This window comes from Phacochoerus africanus, chromosome 9 (assembly GCF_016906955.1).
Source record: "Phacochoerus africanus isolate WHEZ1 chromosome 9, ROS_Pafr_v1, whole genome shotgun sequence".
NCBI classification, from domain to species: domain Eukaryota; kingdom Metazoa; phylum Chordata; class Mammalia; order Artiodactyla; family Suidae; genus Phacochoerus; species Phacochoerus africanus.
This window is the reverse complement of record NC_062552.1, coordinates 113286196-113306208: the sequence shown is the minus strand read 5'-3', so window position 1 is coordinate 113306208 and position 20013 is coordinate 113286196. Positions and strand designations below refer to the sequence as shown.

The 20013-nt window shown below is 37.1% G+C and overlaps 1 protein-coding gene across 1 annotated transcript in view; it reads left to right on the top strand.

The window, feature by feature from the left end:
- EML5 (EMAP like 5) overlaps positions 1 to 20013 on the top strand; it is a 197929-nt gene that overhangs the window by 45954 nt on the left and 131962 nt on the right. The window contains exons 3-7 of the mRNA XM_047797659.1: positions 2752 to 2850; positions 6186 to 6254; positions 8066 to 8251; positions 10231 to 10366; positions 11936 to 12137. Of these exons, the coding sequence (XP_047653615.1) occupies positions 2752 to 2850; positions 6186 to 6254; positions 8066 to 8251; positions 10231 to 10366; positions 11936 to 12137 (692 nt within the window). The remainder of the gene's footprint in view (positions 1 to 2751; positions 2851 to 6185; positions 6255 to 8065; positions 8252 to 10230; positions 10367 to 11935; positions 12138 to 20013) is intronic.

Genomic DNA, 20013 nt, shown 5'->3' with positions numbered 1-20013 from the left:
GGTTCCCAGGCTAGGGGTCCAATCGGAGCCGTAGCCACCAGCCTACGCCAGAGCCACAGCAACTCGGGATCCGAGCCCTGTCTGCAACCTACACCACAGCTCACGGCAACGCTGGATCATCAACCCACTGAGCAAGACCAGGGATCAAACCTGCAACCTCATGGTTCCTAGTCACATTTGTTAATTACTGCGCCATGACTGGAACTCCCATGACGGGAATTCTGAGAATAATTTTTTAATCTTTGTTTCTACACACCAAAATTGTCGTCTTTTTTGGCTGCTTTCAAGATTTTTCTCTGTAGCACTGGTTTCAGAAGTTTGATGACCATGTTTGTTGATTTGTTTTTTCCTGTGTGTTTGATTATCCTGCTTGAAGTTTATTGAGAATCTTAGATTTGTGGGCTCATTTGTTTTTATCAAATTGAGAAAATTTTGGCCATTATTTCCATAGGTTTGTTTTGTTTTTCTTTTCTTCCATCTTTCTTCTCCTTTTGAAATCAAAGTTACTGGTATATTAGATCACTTGATATTTTTCTAGAAGTAACTAAAACTCTTAATTTTTTTTTCTTTTTGATAGTTTATATTGCTGTATCTTCAAGTTCGTTTATCTTTTCTTAATTGTCTTAATCTTTCAGAGTGAAATTTCATTTCAGATAATTTAACATTTATCTTTATGAGTTCAACATATTTTTCTTTCATATGTTCAATTTCTCTTTTTTTTATTTGTCTGTTTTAAAATAATTCTTGGGAGTTCCCTGGTGGCTCATTGGTTTAAGGATATGGCATTGTCACTGCAGTGGCTTGGGTTGCCATTGTGACATGGATTTGATCCCTGGCCTGGGAACTTCTATATGCTGTGGGTGCAGCCCCCCAAAAAAATTCTTGAGCATCTTGAACATTTCCATTTCAACAGTCAGTGTCCCCTAATTTAATCTTCCCTGTAATTCCTGGGTCTGTTTCTATTAATTGATTTTCCTTTTGGCTATTGGTCACATTTACATCTTTTTGTAAAACATATCCAGTAAGTTTTTATTGGATACTGAACATTGTGTATATTACATTCTGGATGCTGGATTTTGTTGTATCGCTTTAAAGCATTTTGGACATTGTTCTTACAGGTAGTTAAGTTCCTTTTGGATCAGTGTGATCCTTTTGCAAAGCTTGCTTTCAAGCTTTTTCTTGGTCAGGGGTGGAGCTTTTCCTCTAGGACTACTGGTTTAAGTCCACTACTCTAGTGTGACCCTCCTGGAATCTCTACTTAATACACACATGTATTCAATGATATATCTCCATTCTTGTGTTGGGAATTTGAGTGATGCTAACTCTTTGTACTCTCTGGGACTTGTTTGGCTGCAGCTCCCTAGGAATTCTTCTTTTTTTAGAATTTGTTCTTTGCATGGCCTCATCGATTTTACCCTGTGAATGTGAAAATTGATGTTCTCAAGGGGACCCAGAAAGAGATTTTCTAGAGAGCTTTCTCTGCTTTGCAAATTCCAGCCATCTCTAAACTCCAGGCTCTGTCTTCTCAAATCAGCATGTCTTCTGGGCTTTATTTGGCTTCTACCTTTCTATACTATAGTCTGGAAATTGCCTTCTAGATGAAGGCTGAGACAATTGCAGAACGTACCTTGTTTGCTTCCCCCTCGTTCAGAGTTTACAGTACTTCCTGTTATGAATGTCTAAAATATTTCTTTTATAATTTTGTACAGTTTTCCAACTGTTTATGGCAGGGGAGCAAGTTCAGATTCTGTTTCTTCCTCATGGCTAGAGGGCCACTCTTAGGTTTTTTAAACTTCTTTCATATTTCTATCTCACTGTCTCCTGTTTTCAACTCTGTCTCTTTATTCTCACTCATGGTCCCTTCTTTCCTTATCTTCCAGTTATTGGGTATGGGGGTTTGCTCATTTTAAAGTTTATTTTTATTGAACTTCTACTTGTAGGAATTCCTTGAGGAATGAATTATTGGTTCTCCACATAATATTTATTTTTGCCTGTGCTCCATTATTGAAAACGTTTAAAAACTCTGCAACCCTTGGGATCACTCTAAATGAAAATTTTCATTTGAAGGATTCATGGTTAATGTGGATTTAGGCTATACCACTATATGAAGGTTGCTTGTGACTACATATTTTCAGAAAGGTTTTTCTCCCCTTTCATGCATTGCTGTGCTTTTCTTTGGAAAGGGGTGGTTTCTTATTCTCTCTTAACTCTGAAGAGTTTACTGCTTTGAAGGTCTGGAATTCAAATCCCAACCTTGGGCAGGCCCTGAACTTTATCTCCTATTTCTATTCAGCCTACAGAACAAAAATCAGGCTTACCTGGAGTTAGCTGATACCTTTAGAAAAGGGGTGTAGAAACTCTCTTACCTTCCAGGATTCCCATAGAAAATCACTTTATTTTTGTTAGCAGAAGTCGTAATTCCTTGAGAGTTCAACAGAGCATTTAAAAAGATATTTTAACATTTTATCTAGCATTTTTAGTTTTTGGCAGGGAAGATGTTTAGGGTATTTTGTCAGTCCTACTGTTAGAAATGGAAGTCTTCTGTTTCTTAATGTGAAGAACCACACATATGTGCAAATATTAGCAAGATGAAATACATCCAGCCTTTCTCTATGATGTCTGTAAAATATAAATGTGTAAGTTTTGATATTTATAATACCCATAAGTAGAATTTGTTTGCCATTTATAATTTGGTTCCTTTTTTTATCGTTTGTCTTTTTATTCTCTCTGAACTTCTTGGACATAATTCAGCGCTTGGTTTCAGTTGGACTTGATTCAAAGAATGCAGTTTGTGTTTGGGATTGGAAAAGAGGGAAAATGTTATCTATGGCTCCAGGTCACACAGATAGAGTAAGTATTTTCCTGTAATGGGTACTGGGTGGGAAGAGGCCAGAGAAGAGTCAGGATATTTTAAGTTTCTGTGTTTTGTTATTGCTAATTTTTCATATGTAATTAAAAACTTAAAGTGCAATTATAAATACTCATACAGTTTTAAAATGCATATATGTATTGTAGTACTCAAAAAGATGATTTGATATTTATAGTGTTAGCATAAAACCTTTAACCTAGTGTTTGCTTCAGCAAAAATGATGAATTTTACATTATTAAAACCTAAATTTAAAAGTTGAATGGTTCATGCCTAGGCTCTATTTAGTTTGGTTTATCACTAATTTATTATATGCAAACCATAGTTAAGGTATATAGTGTTGCTTTGTAACTAATTATGGACTAATATTAAGGTTTTTAGAGACCTAATGTTTTTTACTTTGGAAATAAGTTAAGTAGTCCTGAAATTCCTATTGTGGCTTAGCGGGTTAAGAAACCAACATAGTGTCCATGAGGATGTGGGTTCCATCCCTGGCCTTGCTCAGTGGGTTAAGGATCTGGCATTGCTGCAAGTTACAGCACAGGTCACAGATGTGGCTCAGCCACTGTGGCTTTGGCATAGACTGGCAGTGGCAGCTCAGGTTCGACCCCTGTCCTGGGAACTTCCATATGCCACAAGTGCAGCCCTAAAAAGAAAAAAAAAAAAGTATTCCTATTCCAAGTTGTATGAAATTTATGCAATGAATACCTTGTAGTCAGCTTTTTAATTAAATACCATACTACTTTTGTAAAAATGCATCACACATTTTGCCATAAACTCTTTTAAAATGTCTTTTTTTTATTTTTTTTAAATTTTTTAGGGCTGCACCTGTGGCATATGGAGGTTCCCAGGCTAGGGGTTGAATCGGAGCTGCAGCTGCCAGCCTATACCACAGCCATAAGCAACTTGGGATCCAAGCCACATCTGTGACCTACATCATAGCTCATGGCAACGTCGGATCCCTGACCCACTGAGCGAGGCCAGGGATCTAACCCGCATCCCCATGGATACTAGTTGGATTCATTTCTACTGTGCCACAGTGGGAACTCCTGATTTTTCTGATGTATGGTAAAATCCTAACCTGAAACAGCACAGGAGGTATAGTCATTGATTGTTATTCAGGAGGAATCTATCAATCTGTGAAAGCTGTATAAAAATTTGTTTATGTATTTGTATCTTGGAAAATAAACTCAGTTTTCAGCAGATTCTCAGAGGGGCCTATTGTACACAAACACAATTTGGATAATTATTAAAGTGTTAGGTACATTTTATTAGACAATTGTATATTCTGACTTACTTAGATCAAAGCATCTCAAACATTAGTACTTTTGATTTAGTTATTATGAAAGATAATACTGTTATTGGATTTCTTTTTTTTCTTTTTTTTTTTTTTTTTGCTTTTTAGGGCCGCACCTATGGCATATGGAGATTCCCAGGCTAAGGGTCGAATTGGAGCTACAGCTGCCGGCCTCTGCCAGAGCCACAGCAATGCCAGATCAAAGCCACATCTGTGACCTGCTACACCATAGCTCATGGCAATGTTGGTTCCTCAACCCACTGAGCGAGGCCAGGCATAGAACCTGCAACCTTACAGTTCCTAGTCGGATTTGTTTCTGCCCACCATGATGGGAACTCCTGGAATTTTTTAAAGTATTTTTGTGGTTAGTATTTTATTTTATTTTATTTTATTGCTTTTTAGGGATGTACCTGCAGAATATGGAAATTCCCAGGCTGGCGGTCAAATTGGAGCTACAGCTGCTGGCCTATGCCACAGCCACAGCAACACAGGATCTAAGCTGTGTTTGCTACCTATACCGCAGCTCACAGCATTGCCGGATCCTCAACCCACTGAGCAAGGCCAGGGATTGAACCTATGTCCTCATAGATACTAGTCAGGTTTGTTTCCACTGAACCACAATGGGAACTCTCCTGTGGTTAGTATTTTAACAGTGCATCAATATGTTTTTCATTAAATCTTATTAGGGTGAGTTGTTAAACATTAATTTATAAGATGTATTTTTTCTTGAGTATCATTAAAGACTATCACTTTATGGAGTTCCCGTCGTGGCGCAGTGGTTAACGAATCCGACTAGGAACCATGAGGTTGCAGGTTCGGTCCCTGCCCTTGCTCAGTGGGTTAACGATCCGGCGTTGCCGTGAGCTGCAGTGTAAGTTGCAGACACGGCTCAGATCCCATGTTGCTGTGGCTCTGGCGTAGGCCGGTGGCTACAGCTCCGATTCAACCCCTAGCCTGGGAACCTCCATATGCCGAGGGAGCGGCCCAAGAAATAGCAACAACAACACAAAAGACAAAAAAAAAAGACTATCACTTTATAAATTTTTAGAGGTAGTAGCATCTTAGTTGATCATGTAGCCAGGTGTCAAAGAAATAATGGTGAAGACTACCAGATAGCAGAGTTGTTTTTTTCCTATGAAATTATTTTTCAAATATTAAATTTTCTTTTATTTATTATTAAAGTACATATTTCTAATGCATATCTTATTTCGTTAGGGTTTTTTCTTGTTTGATTTTGTAACAAAAATTATTCATGTGTATTTATAATTTATGGAAATTTGGGGAAAAAAATGAAACTTGGGGATCTCCAAAATTTAAGTTACTTTTTTTTGACCCATAAGTAATAAAACTGAAAATGAGAAATAAAATTTTTACTGTGAAATAGTTCTTTGGTCTCTTATGTAAGTAGTTCTATATGATAGAAAGCTATAAAAATGTTCTCTATTTTTAGCTGTATGTGTTCAGTGTATATTCTGTTCATTATCTTTCCTCTGTAGAAATTATGCAGATACCTGCTTCATGCCCTAGTTGTGTTGAATCATTCTCATTATTTATAGACCAGAAGTTTTTTTAAATTAAAAATAGAAGTGTTAGTTCCCACTGTGGCGCAACAGGATCAGCGACATCTTGGGAGTGCTGGAACGCAGGTTCATCCCTGGCCCAGCAGGGTGGTTTAAGGATCTGGCATTGCCGCAGCTGTGGCTTAGGTTGTAGCTGCTGCTCAGATCTGATCCCTGGCCCAGGAACTACATATGCCAAACTGTGGCCGAAAAAGAAATGAGAAGTGTTAATTTTCATTCCATTTCATGCAGTTGCTTCATACAGTTCATAGAAACTAAGAAATAGTTTTTGTTCCATGTCATTTACATATTTACTTTATTTCTCATATGATTTTGAAGTGTAGGATTCTGATTATTATTTATTGAGGAATATTTTATGACTAAAGTGTTTTAGTCTTTTGGACAGGATTCTTAAATGGTTCTGAAGATAAGTATTTTAATCATGAATCTCATTTGTTTACAGATATTTGATATTTCTTGGGATTTGTACCAGCCAAATAAACTTGTCAGCTGTGGTGTAAAACATATCAAGGTACTAGAAGGGTCATATCTTGTAATAGTCATGTTTACTTACTCTCTGCCACTAAGCACGTATCACACTACAATCTAGGATATTTATAGATATTATATAGAGAGAGAAATGGATGAAAAAAAGATTTAGTATGTTGCTTTCTGATATTTTCCTTTACTTATAAAGCTTAAAAGTAAGAGAGATATACATTTGGAATGGTTTGTTCATTTTTGGAAGAAGATGGGGAAGTCAAACATACATCCTCATGACTGGGTTTTTGTTCTTTTACGTGGATTCAGGTAAATTTTAGTGTTTGCAGACAGAGACAAATGAATATGGGGCAGGGCAGGGATATACACATTAAATAGTTCTGTGTAAAGGAATTAGGCACAGAGAATAAGTTCAACTTTATAAGTAAATTACCACTTAAATAATGTAATTTATTAATATTATATACTTAAAGATCTTACCTGATCTTCAAGATCTCATTTATTTTTTTATTTTTTTGTTTTGTTTTGTTTCGTTTTTGCTTTTCAGGGCACGCCCAAGGCATGTGGAGGTTTCCAGGCCAGGGGTCCAGTCAGAGCTGTAGCTGCCAGCCTATACCACAGCCATAGCAATGCCAGATCTGATCCATGTCTGCAGCCTACACCACAGCTCACAGCAACGCTGGATCCTTAACCCATTGAGCGAGGCCAGGGATTGAACCAGCAGCCTCATGGTTCCTAGTTGGATTTGTTTCCCCTGCTCCACAATGGGAACTCCAAGATCTCATTTTAAGTTCTAAAGATCCAAGTTTAAATCTGAAGCCTCAAAGAACTAAAAATTATGATACTTATCTATTCAAACAGCTAATGAATGCTTTAATCTGTGAAACTTTATGATTTTTAAATTTAAAAGATCTGTGATTTCTGTGCTTAAGTGTAGCTGGTTCTCTTCCCAGTTTCAGTCTATAATTCTAAATCAGTGATTCTAAACTTTGGCTGCAAATGAAAATCACTTGAGGGAGAATTAAATCATACTCCTGAGCCTCCACTGAAATAAATTGAGACAGTCCCTGGAGAGTGCAGCCCAGGTATCCAAATGATTTCAATGTTCAGCAGGAGTTAAGAACCATTATTCTGGGACTCAGATCAGTGATGTTCCATAAATACTGCATCTACGTGGCTGTTGAGCATTGGAAATGTGACTGCCAATATGAAGAAATTAATGTTAGCTTCATTTTCTTTCTTTTTTTTTTTTTGTCTTTTTGCTATTTCTTGGGCCGCTCCTGCGGCATATGGAGGTTCCCAGGCTAGGGGTCGAATCGGAGCTGTAGCCACCAGCCTACGCCAGAGCCACAGCAACGTGGGATCCGAGCCGCGTCTGCAACCTACACCACAACTCACTGCAACGCCGGATCGTTAACCCACTGAGCAAGGGCAGGGACCGAACCTGCAACCTCATGGTTCCTAGTCGGATTCGTCAACCACTGCGCCACGATGGGAACTCCCGTTAGCTTCATTTTCATTGCTAACCCATCCCCAACTCTCCTTATCTAAGTTTATGTAGTTTTTTTCCAGAAACCTAAGGAAAACAGCATATTTTTAAAATAATCTAGTTTAGCCCCCCTTAATCTTACAGTAAGGATTGAAATCAGTGATTTATCTGCTCTAACACTGCTAATGCCAACACTCAGATGGGGGTGTGAACGCTGAATGCTGTTGTAAAATAATGGACTTGCTTAGGTAATTTCTAATCTCCAGCTCGAGTATAATATCAGAGTATTGGAAATTTTTTGCATTATATTATGGGCATTCTTTAGTAATTTGATTATCCTGTGTTCTTTTTAGTTTTGGAATTTATGTGGAAATGCTCTGACTCCGAAACGAGGGGTCTTTGGTAAGACTGGCGACCTTCAGACAATATTGTGCCTGGCCTGTGCAAGGGATGAATTAACATATTCTGGTGCACTCAATGGGGATATATATGTTTGGAAAGGAATCAATCTTATACGAACAATACAAGGAGCTCATACTGTAAGTATATTTAAATATTTTGAACACTTGTAGACCTTAACTGCTCACCTCCTTGTCTTAGAACAAAAGGTTCCATAATATAGCAGATGTCTGATCAGTCTAGTTACTTGAAAAGTGCTGTTGCAATTGAACTTGTCTGTTTGTTTTCAAGACTTCAATGAAGAAACGTTGTGCAATTAAATTAGTATAATCGGTATTTTATTTAAACCATTGCTTTAGTATGGTGCCTTTTTTAGTTTTGGAAAAAGCTTGTTAAATTTAACCTGAAAGAAAAAAAAAAGAGAGAGAGAGTTCCCATTGTGGTACAGTGAAAAGGAATCTGACTAGTATTCATGAGGATATGGGTTCGATTCCTGGCCTCAGTAAGTGGGTCAGGGATCCAGTGTTGCTGTGAGCTGTGGTGTAGGTCTCGGATGTGGCTTGGATCTCACATTGCTGTGGCTGTGGTGTAGGCCAGCAGCTATAGCTCCAATTTGACCCCTAGCCTGGGAACCTCCATATGCCATAGGTGTGGCCCTAAAAAGAAAAAAAAAAAAAATTTAACCTGAAAGTATTCTAGATTAGCCACATTAGAATAAAACTAGTGCTCTTGTGGTTAATTTACCAGTTGGAAATTTGGGGATAGTTTTAGATTAAAATTAACTTTTTTACTTTAATATCATTGATTCATTAAGCGAGTGAAAAAGGAATTTAATTTTTACTTCATGAGATTTTTGTATAAATTATTAAATCAGGGGAAAAATCTGATATTTAAATCTTTTCTGATTTGAACATTTTAGCAGTTGAATCCCTCACATAGTGAAGGGAGCTAGACAGCACAGAGCTGCTTTATTGTTGGCAGGAAGATCTCAGGTAGAAAAGCTATTAAATATATTAATATGAACCACTATTAAATATATACTACATATTAAGTATGTTAAAGAACCACTTAGGGAAGGACTTGTTTTAAGCAAAATGTCTGAAAAACCAGAAATAGCAGATTCTGGCAAAGGTTGTGCCATCCATATGTAAAAATACCAGTTTCTTCCTCATACTTCTCAGCACAGAATGACCACTGTTGTACAGTTTTGCTTGTCTTCTGGGTGAAAAAATAGTGACTTTTTGTTTCAATTTTCTTTCCTGTGAAGTTTCTTTTTTTTTTTTTGACTACAGTTGACCATTAAACAACATGGGTTTGAACTGCAAGGGTCCATTTGTATGCAGATTATTATTTTCAATAGTAAAAACTACAGTAGTACACAATTCATGGTTGGTTGAATCCACGGATACCATGGAACCTCAGATACGGAGGAACCTCAAATGCAGAGGGATGACTCTTAAGTTATACTGTAATTTTCAAGTAGGCAAAGGGTGGGCATTTCTAACCCCTGCATTGTTCAAGGGTAACCTGTACTTCAATGTCCTTTTCTATTAATTGGCTTTTCTTATCCTTTCCTCTTTTGTTGTTGTTGGATTTTCTTTGTTTGTATATTAGGGATATTAGCCTTTTGACTATATTAGGAATATTTACCTTTTGACAGTCATACGCATTGCAAATATATCCCCACTCTGTTTGTTTTTACTTATGATATCTATTCCATATGAAAAATTGAAAAAATTTCCTTTACATCTTATGGATAACCTGCCATGCATAAAAAGTTTTCTCACAGCCCAAAGTTACATAAGTGTTATTCTGACTCTTTTTTAATGTATTTATTTTATTTTTTACGTTTAGAATTATATTGTCTATCCAGGATTCACTTTTATATATGGTATAAGGTTTAGCTTAATTTTCTTTTATGTTGTGCCCGTGTCATTAAATACCACCTTGGTCATATATTGAGACCCTGTATATAGATAGGTTTATTTCTATATCATCATTTGTGTATTTGTTTATTCCTATGTCATATCAACAAAATTTTAAGTGGTTTTCTACCTTCATATATAGTAGATTTTATTTAAAAGTATGTATTGTTAAATTATTTTATTACTTCTTTTAGGCAGGAATTTTTAGCATGAATGCTTGTGAAGAAGGCTTTGCTACTGGTGGCAGAGATGGCTGTATTCGTCTTTGGGATTTAACTTTTAAACCAATTACTGTGATTGATCTCAGGGAGACAGACCAGGGATACAAAGGTAATAAGAAATACCTCATTACTAGGCAAATTCTAAACGTACCAAGGATTGTCTGTTCTTTCAGTAAACTTAAAAGTATGTTTTATAAATGTAAATAAGACTTATATTTGCCCCTCCATAATGTATACATTTAATTAAAATCCTTCTGCTGAAGAGGAGAAATTTTGCCTAAAGACAGTCTATGTTTACTGTTATGACAAAGATTCTTTTCATGTCTTATGCCTATTATAATAGGACCTGCAGAGAGATGTGATAGGTACTTACCTTGGTAACCTTAGAGTTTGAAAATATTTTACTATTAGAATAATAAATGTAACTGTTTAGCAAATAAACTGTTGAAATTAAAGTGTGTTGAGGGTTAGAGGAACTTTTGTTTAGGTGATTTAAATGCATGTAGATGTGTTTTTCCTTCATTCAAATTTGTCAGTCATCTGGAGGTAACTTTTTCTTTGGGGGATTTTTAAAAAATTGATGTAATAAAACAGAATCTTGGAGTTCCCACTGTGGCTCAGCGGGTTATGAACCCGACTAGCATCCATGAGGACGCCAGTTCAATCCCTGGCCTCACTCAGTGGGTTAAGGATCTGGTGTTGCTGTGAGCTATGGTATAGGTCATAGACACAGCTTGAATCTGGCGTGGCTATGGCTGGTAGCTGCAGCTTCAATTTGACACCTAGCCTGGGAACTTCCATATGCCAAAGGCGTGGCTTTAAAAAGAAATAAAATAAATAAGATAAAGCAGAATATTTCACTATGAAGGTAAATTATCCACTAGTGTGTTATTATGAGAATAGGGTTAGAAGTTACACAGGTCTATTTTAAGCCATATTTCAGTTACTTATTAGATTTGTGACCTTTCACTATAAAATGAAAATAAGAAAAACTATCTCGTAGGATTAAATGAGCTAATATATGTAAAATACTTAGAGGAGTGTCTGCCACATAATAATCATCCAGGAAGTGTTAACTGCTGTACTGTTTTCATTAGTTTTGCTGAACATTATTGTACTTTAAACTTTACAAAGTAATTTGACACTTTTTCTTACTAGATTCTCACAACATTGTAAGTTACACAGCACCTTAATGTTGGACACCGTGCTATTCAGATGAGGAAACTGAGGAAAACACCAGCTTTCCAGAGGTTACAAAAGTGATTGTGTACAGAAAAGTAAAAAATCTCTCTTCTTAATAGTTTTACGAGCACATTGAAGAAATGAAATTACAGATACATGAAAAATGAGATTTGTAAGGGAAGAATACAATTTTATGAGGGTAGTTACTGAATAATTACTTTTTGGATGATGCAAACTGTGTTATTAGACTATGACTGATGTCTAATAAGGAAGAATATATGTCTTGAAGGATGGGTAGACGTTAGATACATAAAAAGAGATATATTCCACATAGAAAACAGCATGGATAAATGAAGAAAATACGTGGATCCAAGACTTGCAGATTCCTTTTATCTTACATCTCAGGTGTAAAAAGTACAAAACTTAGTAGCGGTTTAGGCAGATTGGCATTCTATTATGATAGTATTGATCTTAAATACAGTTCAATTTTGACTAGGTTTGTCTGTAAGGAGTGTTTGTTGGCGAGGTGACCACATTCTGGTTGGAACACAGGACAGTGAAATTTTTGAAATTGTGGTGCATGAAAGAAACAAACCTTTCCTGATTATGCAAGGGCATTGTGAAGGTGAACTTTGGGCACTTGCCGTCCATCCTACTAAACCTTTGGCTGTGACTGGAAGTGATGATCGTTCAGTCAGGTAAGCAAATCATAAAGTAATTGCATAGGCTGGAATTTATCCTTACATAAACATATGAAAAACTTTAAAAATACTTAGATTTAAATTTTATCAGTTTATGGTATAACGAACATAATAGGTACTTAGTGTTAAATATTTATAAGATTTAGGTTTTTCTCTTAAAAACCTAAGTTGGAGTTTGTCTATATCAGAATGTACAGAACTACCTTATTCTTTTTAACAGCCTATATAATATTCCACTGGGTGGGCATACTGTAATTTATTCAATTAATCCATCATTGATGGGAGTTTAGGTTCTTCCAGTTTTGTGCTTTTAAATACAATGCTTGCAATGAATATCTTTATACCTTTGCCATTTTGTACATGTGTAAACATGAATATTTCCATGGTAAATTCTTAGCAGTGTTCAAAAGATATATGCATTTTAAATTTTGATAGATAGCACCTCACAGAGGCAATAACAATTTACACACCTATCAGCAATGCGTGACAGTACCCGTTTTCTCACATTCTAGCACTAATTATTACCCCAAAAGGTCATGATATCTTGTTATGTTTTGAAGACATGCTTTCCTCTCATACTGAGGGGTCCTGAGAATGTTTTCATATGTCTAGGGGACATTTGTATTTCCTTTTCTATGACCTGTCTGTTCAAGCTCTTTGCCTATTTTCTACTAGTTCATTGGTCTTTTTCTGATTATTTTCAAATAGGATCAAGTACCTGTCTATATATGAAAGCAATTAGCCTTTTGTCTTCGACAGTGGTTTTTAAAGTGTGGTTTCTGGATCAGCAGCATCAGTATTACAAGGGAACTTGTAAGAAATGCAGATTATCATGCCTTATACAGGGCCTCATGTCAGAAATTCACCAATCTGTGGTTTAACAAACCTTCCAAGTAGCTATGATAACACTAAAGTTTGGGAACCATTGCTTGATGATATGAGTTATTTTTTTCCACTTTGATGTTGTCTTTTTTACCCATTTCATCAGTAAATATTTGCATTTGTATCTTTAAAAGATAACTATAAACACCACAATACTGTTATCACCCAGTATTCCTTTGTCTTCTTAGAATTAGCCTTCTGATAAAGTCCATTTATTGCAATTGTTGATATGTCCTTTAAATTTCTTTTATTCCATAGCTTCCCTGCTTCCCCTTAAATTTTTCCACTTGTAGTTTATTTGTTGAAGAAACTAAGTATTTTCCTGCCAGAGCTCCACACGTTCTGGATTAGGCGAATTGAATACTTAGTTATTTTAACATGTTCTCACTCTCCTGTATCCTATAAACTGATAGTTGCATTTAAAGTTTGATGAGATGAAGTTACAAGTTTTCACCAAGAATATTTCCTAAGTGGTAATGTGTGTCTCTAATTTGATGGTATATAATATTTAGTCTCTTTTTTATCATGTTAGTAGCCACTGATATTTGTTATCCAGTTCAGTGTTCCTCAACCTTTTTTAAAACTGTTGCTTTCCTAATGAGACTTTTTAGACCTTTTTTCCCCCAATCGCACTCCTTCCCTATGAAATTTGAATACTGCAAAAACGCGGTAGATATATCTGGTTTTGTGCTGTGGTCTTTAAAGAGCCACAAACTCGTGTACTGTATGATTTTTACCCATAAGAACTAATTTTTAGCCTCTTTGGAATAATATCACCCTTGTTGAGAACACGTAACCTAGATCCATTATCTTATTAAGAATTTCAGGTAGTGGTATTCTAACTTTATCATTCATTATTCATTTGTTAGCCACCATATTTCTATAAAGAGAATTTCTCCTCATTCACTGTTTGGTTATACTGGGTATAATTTGCATAGGAAAAGCAGAAAAGTGATTAATTTTTTTACATTTACTGATTTTAAAAGTTCCCTAGGGGAGTTCCCATTGTGGCGCAGTGGTTAAGGAATCCGACTAGGAACCATGAGGTTGCGGGTTCGATCCCTGGCCTTGCTCAGTGGGTTAAGGATCTGGCGTTGCTGTGAGCTGTGATGTAAGCCAGTGGCTACAGCTCCAATTAGACCCCTAGCCTGGGAACCTCCATATGCCGCGGGAAGCGGCCCTAGAAAAGGCAAAAAGACAAAAAAAAAAAAAAGTTCCCTAGGAGTTCCCATTGTGGCTCAGTGGTAACAAACCCTACTAGTATCTATGAGGTTGCGGATTTGATCCCTGGCCTTGTTCCGTAGATTAAGGATACAGCTTTGCTGTGGCCGAGGTGTAGGCTGGCAGCTCCAGCTCTGATTTGACGCCTAGCTTGGAAACTTCCATATACCGTGGGTGTGGCCCTAAAAAGAAAAAAGATTCCCTAGAATCCTTTCTATGATCTATTTACATTTCCTGCTCTTTTTTTCCTATAGGGTTGTAGATCTCTTTCTTCTTTATTTTTAGCAGTTGTTTGTATGTTAAGGATATTAACCTTTGTGATGTAAGTTGCAAATAATTTTTACCAAATTTGTTACTTGGTTTTTTGCTTTGCTTAGAGTTTTGGCCGTGAAATTTTTTTTTTTTTGTCATTTTGTTTATGCAGCTGAATTTATCAACATTTTATTTTATGACCTATACATTTTCTATCATGGAGAAACCCTCCCCAAAGTTAAAAAGTTTTCCAATATATTCTTCTAGAGCATTAGTGGGTTTATTTTTTTTTAATTACTCAATGAATTTTATTATATTTATAGTTGTACAGCAATCATCACAACCCAATTTTATAGCATTTCCATCCCAAACCCAGTGGGTTTATTTTTTATGTTTAACTCCTAATCTGTGTAAAGTTTAGTATAAGTTAAATGGGGATGCAACCTAATTCTTTCCAGATAATACTGACTTTTCAAATGGTATGTTAATCAGTCATGCCATTTACTACCCTTGTGTTACTCATTTTTTGGAGAGATGCTATAGCTCTGTGTCCACATGGAAACTTGCTGTGGGACTATACTTTACTCATGTGCTTTGCTAGAAACTGTTTCAGTTTCCTCCATTTTAGGAAGACAACTATTACTAGCTCTGCATAACTGTTGAAAAAATGGCAGCTAGTCCTTTAAAAAGTAATTATGTTACTTGAAAACTGGGTTTACCTCTTGATGAGTGTTGACTCAAAAGACACCAGCCAGGAGTTCCCTTCATGGCTCAGCAGAAACTGACTAGGATCCATGAGGACGCAGGATCTTGCCTTGCTGTGGCTGTGGTGTAGGCTGGCAGCTACAGCTCTAATTCGACCCCTAGCTCAGGAACCTCCATATGCTTCAGGTGCAGCCCCAAAAGGCCAAAAAAAAAAAAAAAAGACACAAACCAAAGGTCAGGAGAAGGAAGGATTTATTACAGCAGTAAGGAGAGCACTGGGCAGTCTTTCCCAAACCAGTGACTCCCCAAACAGCAAAAGTGGAGAAGTTTTAAGCTAAGGCTACATACATATTCATGAAGGTGCTTGGGCAGAAGAAAATTCAGCATAAAATTAGAACAGGAGTTCCTGTAGTGGCTCAGTGGTTAACGAATCCGACTAGGAACCATGAGGTTTTGGGTTCGGTCCCTGGCCTTGATCAGTGGATTAAGGATCCAGCATTGCCATGAGCTGTGGTGTAGGTCACAGATGGGGCTCGGATCCCATGTTGCTGTGGCTTTGGGTAGGCCGGAGGCTACAGCTCCGATTAGACCCCTAGTCTGGAAACCTCCATATGCCGTGGGAGCAGCCCTAGAAAAAGGCAAAAAGAAAAAAAAAAAAAAAGGTCCTCAGAGTCCAGGCTTTAACTGGTTGACGTCATGAAGGTCAGAAAGGGTCAACATCATCATCCCTTAGGTTCCTGTGGATCTGGGGTTGAGGGCTTCTGGCTAATCTTTTACCATTGAAACAGAACCGGAGTCTTTACAGAGATTCTTACCTTTGCTGTGTTTACTTCTCTTGATAACAGTCATTTGTTTCTGCATTCTTTTGTTCTCCTTAAGATCGTTAATTACTGAGACCTACACCAGGACAAGCATTGTGGCCAGGCTTAGATCACAAAGTGGCTTAGGTCAACATGGCTTCTCTTCTGTCAAGTAAAGTCATGCCTGCTTCTCTTTCTCTAGGGAAGCCTTACCCTCTCTACTTAAAATTGCTCAGACTTCTGTTTCTATCATTGGTGGGCAAGTTATTTGGAAATAAACTCTTCTATTGAAAACAACTAAAACTGCTGGTTAAAATGTAAATCACCTTAAAAATATTCAAAGAACAGTCAAGATAGTAAGAAACTATCAGCCAAATCTTGAAAGAAAATGTGAATTTAGGAGTGCTAGTGGGCCAAAATCACTTTTGCCCCAAAGGCATTTTTCTTCTATTGACTAAACTTGGCTCTGTTTTTGGCTTTCTACTGGGGCATAGGGGCAGAAGTCAAGACTCAGAACCTGCCCAAGGAGAGTAGTCCAACACCCCCTTCTTTAAGTATAGATTTGGCTCTAAAAAAAATGTTTCTTGCAAATTCATGTGGGAATGGAGATCTTGCTTCCTATTTCTTTTTTTTTTTTAATAATTTTTTTTTTCTTTTTGCTATTTCTTGGGCCGCTCCTGTGGCATATGGAGGTTCCCAGGCTAGGGGTTTAATCAGAGCTGTAGCCACCGGACTACGCCAGAGCCACAGCAACGCAGGATCTGAGCCACGTCTGCAACCTACACCACAGCTCATGGCAACGCCAGATCATTAACCCACTGAGCAAGGGCAGGGACCGAACCCGCAACCTCATGGTTCCTAGTCGGATTCGTTAACCACTGCGCCACGACGGGAACTCCCTTATATCAAATTTTGATAGCACAGAAAGTATATAGAGCAGCTTGATGTTGCAGAAAGTATATAGAGCAGCTTTATATTGTTATTCAAACAGTATCATAATTGTCCCAAAGACTTTACCACAGTGTTGGGGTTGGTTTTATTTCTTTTCGGCCACAGCCATAGCATGTGGAAGTTCCAGGGCCAGGGATCAAACCTTCCACACAGCAGCCACTTAAACCACAGCAGCGACAATTCTGGATGCTTAACCTGCTAGGGAACTCAACTGCAGTGTCGTAAAAAAAACAAAATTCAACTAAATTTGAAGATCTCATTGGCTTTATTAAGTGATTCATGAATCAGGCAGTATCCCATCTAACAAGTAAAAAAGTTCTCTGAGGAATTGTACAAAATGGAAGGTTTTTAAAGGCAGGAAGGGCTGGAGTTCGGTTGTGGCACAGCAGGTTAAGGATCTGGTGTTGTCTGGCTCAGGAACTTCCACATACCATGGGTGCAGCCAAAAATAAATAAATGAATAATAATAAGGGCAAAAAGGGAGTGGGACAAGAAAATTGAAAACAAAAGAAAGGATTATTTCAGGCAAGGTTACCTTCCTTTGAGGGAAGAGTAAGAGGGACTGTCATGCAGATTACCTCTTAAGTGTTAATTAGGAAATTCCAGACTGATGGGTTTAAAATTCCACTCCTGGGAGAAACTGAAGTGCAGTTAGGTTAGGTATTAAGTTTTGGTTTGTTGATGTGGGCCTTAGCAAAAGTGACTCCATTTCGGGCTTGTTGTTTCATTTCTCTTAAAAACAGCATAAGTGGAGTTACCGTCATGGCTCAGCAGTAACAAAACCAACAAGAATCTATGGGGATGCAGGTTCTGTCCCTGCCCTCACTCAGTGGGTTAAGAATCCAGCATTACTGTGAGCTGTGGTGTAGGTCGCAGACGTGGCTCGGATCCCATGTTGCTGTGGCTGTGGCATAGGCCGGCAACTACAGTTCTGATTCAGTCCCTAGCCTGGGAACTTACATGTGCCACAGGTGTGACCCTAAAAAGGCAGGCAAATAAATAAATAAATAAAACAAAGTTTCAGGTAAGTTCTGGTTTTGCCTTATAATTTTGGGTTAAATTCATTAAGAAACAGTATCAAATCTGCAACAGAAGCTAATTGCTAAAGCCGTTCAGTGTTTAATAATGGTAGTTGACAGTAGTGCTAGTTTAGAAAAATTTCAGTCTTGGCTCTAAGATCAAAATATCATAATAAAACTTTACTACTGCTAAGCTGTTAACCTACTGTGTAGTAGGGCAAGTGAGGATTTTTAGCTTCTATTCCTGACAAAAAATTCAGAACAGACAGTGGTTAAATCCTCTAGAGAAAATGAAGTTTACCATTAGCACTGTTGGTTGTTTTTTTATTTTTTAATATTTTTGTGGCCATACCTGTAACATATGAAAGTTCCCAGCCTGGAGGTCAAATCAGAGCTATAGCTGCCAGCCTACACCACAACCATGGCAACATCAGATCTGAGCTGCATCTGTGACCTATGCCACAGCTTATGGCAGCACTGGATCCTTAACCCACTGAGCAAGGCCAGGGATTGAACCCACATCCTCATGAATACTAGTAAGGTTCTTAACCCACTGAGCCACAGCAGGAACTCCATCTACATTATTGGCCCTTAAAACACATGATTTGAGTTGTTTCTTTTTTCTTTTTCTTTTGTTGCGAAATACTTACTAAAGAATAATACATAATAATCACAGACTTTAAACAGCTTACATTATTACAGGCTTTGTAAATCTGTCTAAAACTTTTTCTCCATACATATTTTTTACCCCAGTGTGATTCTACTTTATGTTGTTTTGATTCCTGCTTCCTCACTAATATTAGAATATTTTGAAAATATTCTAACCTGCTAATTCTAAATTCTAATAGTTACACGCAAACTATTCATTAAAGCTAATTCTTTATCATTTCAAACTTGGCTTTGACTCCTCAAATAAACAACTAAGTAGTACTGGTAACATCTGCTGAGTTATAAAGACTCAAGGAAAATCACTCAAAATTACTTCCTTCATTTTTAATTAATTGTTTGTGTTGTTCCCAAAACCCTCAACTCTTTAAGCAAGTGTTCTTGCCAAAAGCTAATAGTTCTTAAATGAATTTATTTTTTCTGGGACACATTTCTTCAGCTACTGCAATCTAAAATGATTTAGCTAATCCATTACTAGTAAACAGCTTTCTTTGCTTGTCTAAGAAATGAGCCACTCAGAAACTTAATTTTATAAGTAAAATCTCATTCTTCTGCAAAGAAATTCTGTTGCAATGAGGTTTTTTAAATTTCCTAATTTTTCTGACTGTTGCTTTTCTGTAAGTTGAAGATATTGTGATGAGTGCTTAGTCTAGCAATATTAATGTATATTTGTATTATTTTAGTACAGCTGTAGTGTCATTGCATAATAAACATAATGCTTTACTATCCAGTTCAATAGCAGTGTAAATTAAAAACTCAGCATTTGAAGTTTACTTTTCTCCTTATTTTCCTTGTTTTTGATATGATGGGAATATACTAGAAATAAAGAATAATGAAATGCCATTATATGATAATACATATAGAACTTGAAATTCCGTCAGGCTATGATTGTGTCACTTCAGTTTATAGTATACCAGAGGAGCTGTGCAAAGTGATACATGTCACATACCATCCACTGTCTGTTTTTTAAGATTTAGCTCTACTTCTGTAGTGTGAAAGAAGCTATAGAAAATATGAAAACAAACCAGTGTGGTTGTGTTCCCATACAACTTGATTTGTGGACATTGAAATTTGAAATTTTTTTCTTCCTTTTTCTTTTTACAGCTGCACCTGCAGCATATGAAAGTTCCTGAGCCAGAGGTTGAATCGGAGCTGCAGCTGGGGCTATGCCACAGCCATGGTAACACTGGATCTAAAACACATTTGCAGCCTACACAGCAGCTTGTGGCAACACTGAATACCTTAACCCACTGAGAAAGACCAGGGATCAAACCCACATCCTCAGAGAGACATGTTCTTAACCCACTGGGCCACAATGGGAACTCCTGAAATTTGAATTTCATATAATTTTCTCATGTCTCAAAATGTCATTCTTTG